Source organism: Momordica charantia, assembly GCF_013281855.1.
Source record: "Momordica charantia cultivar OHB3-1 chromosome 6 unlocalized genomic scaffold, Mcharantia_2.0 BLBB01000006.1, whole genome shotgun sequence".
Classification (NCBI taxonomy): domain Eukaryota; kingdom Viridiplantae; phylum Streptophyta; class Magnoliopsida; order Cucurbitales; family Cucurbitaceae; genus Momordica; species Momordica charantia.
Window position 1 is genome coordinate 22396222 of NW_028275164.1, and position 6709 is coordinate 22402930.

Consider the following 6709-nt stretch of genomic DNA (forward strand, 5'->3'; position numbering starts at 1 on the left):
AACGAGACATAGAACATATAGGCATATTAGGTACTTTCTAAATCTGAGTCTAGCTCAATTGATTAAAGCACTTATGTCTAATGATTAGAAAGTTGTGAATTCGAACCTTACTGTTGCTAAAGTTTATAAATATTAAAAAATTTAGGGACTAGACTTGTAATTTAATCGGAATATTTCTAAATTGGGGTTGGTCATGCGAAAAGCTCGGTATAAAAGCGGGGGAGGAATGAAAAAATTGAACACTTTTTTTTTGAGGTCGAAGACAGAAAAAACCACGCAGCCGAATTCCACAGAGAGAACTCAAAAACTGGAGTGGGGGCTTATTTAACTTCCCTTCTTCCCCCCAAAAATTTTCGCTTTTCCCGCGGCACTTTCCCTCTCCTCTCTCTTCTCTCTCTCTCTCCCACTGCCCATGGAATTTTCAACTCTCGGTAAGTCCCTCGTTTCTCTCTTCCTGCTTCTGGGTTCAGTTCTAGGGTTTTCCTCTCATTTCCTCATATTTTTCCCCAAGTAAATCCCTCTTCTTCTTGCTTCATTTGTTTATTCTCTTGTTTTTCTGTATTCTCTTCTCATTTGGGACTTCTGTTTGTTAATTTTTTTTAAATATCTTTGCTTGTGTTTATGCCCGCTCTGCTCTTGGGTTGCCGACTCGCGGGGTTTTTCGTGTTTCTTCATGCTAATTTCATAAATTTGTTGTGCCTTTTAGTTGTTTTCGTCACTGTAAGAAGTTGAGCTTTTGATGGTGTTTTGTTCACTGCTGAATTCTGATGTTATTTTGGTTAATGGGGGAGTAGAATAATGCTGTAGAAAATATTACTGTATCAGCTGTTGAAGGTTTATTTGGTCTCGGATCAGTCCTGCTTCCTTTTTGTCTCACGTTACCATGAGTTGCGGCTCTGTTTTCTACTGTAAAATGAAAGGCGGAAATGAAGTATATGATTACTTCAGTTGCTATGGTTCTGTATTGCCTGCCAACCAAATCTAGGATCTCGTGAAGAAATAATATCTGTTCATTGTGTGTGTGACTCTCTCTCTCTCTCACACACACACAGATTAGTTATAATTGCCAATGTTACTGTTTTTTGTCAGTCCTTTTTCTCTTTCATTTCTTATTGGAAAGCGAGAAAGTATACATTAATACTAGGATGGTTATCATCTTGCAAAACTGATCTAGTTTGGGATTTCCTTTATGGTCAATAAAGGAAGCCATTAGTTTGTATGCTGGTAACTGCGGGGAAAACAAAATGTAAAAGAGAGCTCTAGAAAAATTATGACTACTAAAAGAAAAAAATTGATGTTATGATGAACTTTTATACTAATGCTTACATCATGCTGATGGAAGGTTGATTTGGATTTCAACGGGTAATTAGGGTTGAAATTTAATGGTTGGTGGGTCTTTTATGAAGTGATTTGCTATTAGTTGAGGTGATGTGGTGAGAGTTTAAAATACAAATTTTCTCTTTGCTTTCCATTGTTTTAAGAACCTCTAAAAAGTATGTGCCCAAGCGCACCTTGCAGATAGGTGCAACATGCTTAGGCAGTGGCAACTAGGGTTAAAAAAAAAAAAGAAGGAAATCATAAACAAAGAGTTATTCGTTTGTCTCCTTGACTCCATTCGACTTTCTCACTTGAAGCACTTTTTTCAATAGATGTATATGAACATGAAAATGAGACTAAGGAGGAAGATGTAGAGGGCTATAGGTCTAATGATGGAGAACATGGGAATGATGGTGATGATAATTTCAAATTTTAGGTATTTGCTATAATTTTGGACTCTCTATTGTTGAAAGAAGACACTATAAAGCCTCGTATCCTGTTCAAAAAAGATAGATACATTAATGCATAATAGCCCTCTGAGATCTATTTACAAACCCCTTTGAATAAGAGGTTTTGGTCACTGTAAGAGTTAAGCTCTTTAGCTTTTTTGGTTTTAATGGGCAGAACTGAGATGTCATTGTGAATGATGAGTGTAGAGACATGTGTCTCGAATATGCGTGGGGGCTGTGCATTGTGGTGTGGGGTAGACTGTATATCTACATGGTTCTCACCAATTTGATAGATTTTTAAACAGTAATCTTCTAATAGAAATATAATCTTCTCAAGGAGCGAGACTCAGTTTAGAAACTTGTGCCCATGGTCTGCTGAGGAGCATCTTTAATCCAATTAGATATTGGCTGTGAATATTCTTCGGCAAGTTAATTTTGAATTTATAGAAATGAGGGGATGAAAAGAAGAAACTTACATTCTTAAGGAATAAGTAAAGAACCAATATGAAAAAGATAATGCTTGTGATTGTTTTGGACTTCCAAATTTTATTTTGGCGTTTATTTATTTTTTTGCCCATTTATTTTCCACTCACCTGTTGGTTCTGATTGTTTGTATTTGGACTTATTATTGCAGATATGGAATTGACGCATTTAGATTCTTTGCTCTCATGGACGTTGTAGCTCCAACCCCTTTGATTAAGATGCTAGCACGCCATTAACACTCCATTTGCTTATTCAACTGATTCACTTCGCTATGCTGGTGAGATTCTTTTTCCAATCAAAACTTGATTTATGTCTTCACATCAAATGATGAACTGCTCTCAAAAGGCTTTGGGGAATGTTATTTTAAGTTTACTATCTTACATTAATGCAGGTTGAAACTATCTTCATTTGATATTGATGGACTGTCAGCAGCATGAGTAGAAAAATATGTTATTACAGCTTGTTCTGTGTTTGAAAATTTAAATGGTTAATACTTGAACGTGGTAGTAATGGAGTGCAACAAGGAAGAGGCCGTCAAGGCTATGCAAATTGCTGAGAAGAAGCTGGAAAACAGTGATTATATTGGGGCGAGGAAGATGGCTCAGACAGCACATAGACTCTTTCCTACCCTTGAAAACATTACTCAATTGCTAACAGTATGTGAGATTCACTGTTCAGCACAGAATAGAATATATGGATCTGAAAATGACTGGTATGGGATTCTTCAGATTGAACAATCAGCAGATGAAACAACTATAAAAAAGCAATACAGGAAGCTTGCATTGTTACTGCACCCAGATAAGAACAAGTTTGCTGGTGCAGAAGCAGCTTTCAAACTAGTTGGTGAAGCCAATAGATTGCTTTCTGATAAGTCAAAACGAAGGTTATATGACATGAAGTATGGAGTTGCAAGAAGAAATATTGCACCTTCCAAGCCATCTCATGATCAGCCAAATGGATATGCAACTGTCAACAAGCAAGCCAGTGCAACTGCGAATGGTTTCTCGAATGTTCCTTACTCAAATTTCCCTGGGAGTAATTCTTTTAAACCACCACAAATGCAGGCTTTCTGGACTTGCTGCCCATTTTGTAATGTGAGGTATCAGTATCTAAAATGTTATCTAAACAAGATGTTGCGTTGCCAGAATTGTGGTAGAGGCTTCATCTCTCATGATCTGAATAACCCAACTGGGCCTCCAACATTCCACCAAGGTCATGTCCCTCAGAAGAAAGTAGCTCCTGAGTCAGGACCTTCAAAATCTGCTGCACAAAGCAAACGTTGTTCTGATAAGAAATCCCAGGATAGTTCTGCCAGAGTTGATCGAGTGCCAAGCGCAAGTAACACTGCTGGGAATGATTTGAAAGCTAAATCTGGAAAAAAACAGAAGGCAGATGGGGATGTGAAATATGGACAAAGCAATGGTGTTAAGCCTAAATCAGATGCAGAGATGAATGGGAAAGAAAATTCCAGGTCTGATGCAGCAACGGGCATGAAAAAAGGAGTGCCTAAGAGTGAAAATAAGAAGAGACAACGTAAGTCAGCCAACAACTCTGAAAATTCCATAGAAGATGAAGATGACAGTATATCTGAGGAGCCCAGCCTGAGCAGAAACAATTGTCAAAGGAGATCTTCAAGGAACAAGAAGCATGTTTCCTACATGAAATATTTAAGTGATGATGATGATAATTTACAGAGTCCAAAGAAGTCTAGGGGCGGTGTGTCATCCACTGACTTGAAAGAGAAAATGAAAGATGCTACTTCAGATGCTGCAGCATCCAAAGTTGGCAACTCTTCGGTTCTTCATGATACTGTTGATGGTCATAAAAAGGACATCAAGTTAGAAGTACCTGCTCCCCATTCGGAAGTGTTGCCTAACACAAATCCTAAATATGAGAAATTGAAGGTAATGAGAGAAGGAACAAACATATCAGATAAAAATGACAAAAAATCTGAAGTTGAGGATGTTGATGCGGAGAGAAGCAATGTGAAAGAAGTACATGTTTTGGTGTGTGATGATCCTGAATTTAGTGATTTTGATCAGTATAAGGGGGAAAATTGTTTTGCTGTTAATCAGGTATGGGCTATATATGATTCCACATGTGGCATGCCAAGATTTTATGCCCGCATTAAAAAAGTGTTCTCCCCTGAATTCAAGCTCCAGATTACTTGGTTTGAACCAGATCCCGATGACAAAGATGAAATTGATTGGTGCGATGCAGAATTGCCAGTTGCATGTGGCAAGTATACACTAGGAGGCACCGAGGAAACTGTTGATCTTCCCATGTTCTCTCATTTGATACATTGCCCGAAACGTGGACCGAGGCGTGCTTATTTGATGTATCCAAGAAAAGGAGAAACTTGGGCTCTTTTTAAGAACTGGGATATTAGATGGAGCTCTGACCCAGAAAACCATGCAAGTTTTGAATATGAATTTGTTGAAATCTTGTCAGATTTTGTCGAGGATGCTGGCATCTCGGTTGCTTACATGGACAAGGTCCAAGGGTTTGTCTGCTTGTTTCAGACTACTGAGGAGCATAAGCTCAGCTCCTTTCAGATTCCACCTAAACATTTGTACAGATTTTCTCATCAAATTCCTTCATTTAGAATGACTGGGAAGGAAAGAAAAGGTGTTCCAAAAGGATCATTCGAATTAGATCCTTCCGCTCTACCAGCCAATATTAATGACCATGATGATCTTAATAATGTCAATGGAGAGACTGATGATCGTAAATCCAATGAAACGGAAGTAGAAGTGACAAGCTTTGAAAATAATCCGGCTGCAAATGTTCAGAAGAAGAGTAACCCAAAGAAGAGTATTCCAAGAAGTGAGGATTTGATTCTACGAAGATCTCCAAGAAAGTCACACCCGTCCGAAAATGGCGCTCAGGTAAACACAGTGCCTGAAGATGATGGAAGTAAAGATGCAAGTCAAAAGGGCCTATCGACACAGAAGGATGGAAGTAAAGATGCAAGTCAGAAGGGCCTATCGACACAGAAGGAAGGCAGCACGATTCATACAGATGAAGGAATAAACACTCCGAAGAAACATGGCAAGAACGGCATTGAGAGAGAAACAATGATACTTAGAAAATCACCTAGAGATTTGAACAAGAAAAATGCAGGTTAGTGTATGAAAGAGGTGGAGCAGGCAATCTGATTCCTCCAAAGTTTAAAACAAATTTCTCTTCTCTAGAGAATGGGAAGTATTCATTTCCATGTAAAATGAGAGCCGCCAGCTGCTTCCTATTTCCTTTTTATTTTCATTTCCTTTGTTGTAGAGAACTCTTGAGCACTGTTCCATGCTCGTTTCCAGGAAAGCGTCTGTCGATGTGTTTCTGAGTTTCGAAGATTCTTGCTGAAGAAGACATTGACTGTGCTCATGCCTCTTACAGTGGAAGGTCGAGAGGCTCAGGCTGTTTGGTGGGGCTTCATTTCTAATTTCTTGGTTCTGATTTGAAAATTGATCTGCAAAAAGCAGGATTTGTAAAGTTGATTCTCCAACATTTTAGTGTTAGGAGTAGGGTTATGTTATAGAGAGAGGGCTTCATCTGCCATGTTTGCTCTTTGAGAGGATTATCATGTTAAATGGATTTTGGGATGAAAATGTTGATGGATGGAGAGGGAAAAGCCTTTTGATATGTAACCACTAAATTTGATCTGAGTTCTGATCTTCTTTATTGATTATCATACATCGACTTGATTGTTGGAGTTATTTCGATAAGCGCTACGATTATATTTGTTCATTGTGCACGGTTATATAGTTTTCTTTTTCAATCGTGAAGGTAGAAGTTGACGAAAGATTTTTAATAATACAAGTGGAATTTAGTTGGCTAGAAATTAGCTAACTCCTCAATAAGATTGAGAGTGACCTGACAAAGATGGACTTAATAATTGAAGAGGTGCTTTATCTTGCAAACGATCTCGAAGTGGAAAAGCTCTATCAGGAGTTTTCTTTTTTAAACTCACAACGATATCGCTAAATTATGCTCCTGACCTACCATGAGACAATTTAGTTTCACTCTATTGAATTTATTGAAGTATACAAACAAAATCAAAATTTTAATATTGTATTTATTAAAATTATTTTAGAATCAGAATAATCTAATTTATTTGGTCATACATTTAATTAATGCTAAATTTACCAATTTATATTAAATAATTAAAATTTTTGTAAAAATTAAATTAAATAAATGTAAAATTATTGGGAAATTAGAGTTTTTGACCTTATTTTATAATTGATTCGGATTTGTGACCCCTTTTTAAAAAAACCTTTATTTGTGACCCTTTAATTTTAATTTTTGACTCATTTTCATTTTTTGCTATCGTGAAATTACAAAAATATCCTTCCATCAAGACCTCAAAAAATCTCTAACATTCTTCAAATGGAAGACACAATACAGCCAACGAAAAATTCTCCCATAACTAACAAAATCCTCACTAAACCAAATCCAACATAGGG

At 37.2% G+C, this 6709-nt stretch overlaps 1 protein-coding gene across 3 annotated transcripts; it reads left to right on the forward strand.

Annotated features, from left to right (window-relative positions):
- Nucleotides 1-254: 254 nt before the first annotated feature.
- Nucleotides 255-5962, forward strand: LOC111021820 (uncharacterized). 3 transcript variants are annotated; one of them, XM_022298904.2, is made up of 4 exons: nucleotides 255-510; nucleotides 2401-2526; nucleotides 2641-5372; nucleotides 5564-5962. In XM_022298904.2, the coding sequence occupies exons 3-4, from the start codon at nucleotides 2759-2761 to the stop codon at nucleotides 5587-5589; spliced, it is 2640 nt and encodes an 879-aa protein (XP_022154596.1). In that variant the 5' UTR covers nucleotides 255-510; nucleotides 2401-2526; nucleotides 2641-2758; the 3' UTR covers nucleotides 5590-5962. The 3 variants fall into 3 exon arrangements, with proteins under 3 accessions (XP_022154596.1, XP_022154595.1, XP_087982111.1); XM_022298903.2 differs by having other exon boundaries at nucleotides 255-431; XM_088125985.1 differs by having other exon boundaries at nucleotides 255-431; nucleotides 2641-5962.
- The last annotated feature ends 747 nt before the right edge of the window (nucleotides 5963-6709 follow it).

Coding starts and splice junctions, on each gene's coding strand:
- LOC111021820 (XM_022298904.2), top strand. CDS start 2,759: ATGGAGTGCAACAAGGAAGAGGCCGTCAAGGCTATGCAAATTGCTGAG. Junction 5,373..5,563: donor TTTGAACAAGAAAAATGCAG/GTTAGTGTATGA, acceptor GCTCGTTTCCAG/GAAAGCGTCTGTCGATGTGT.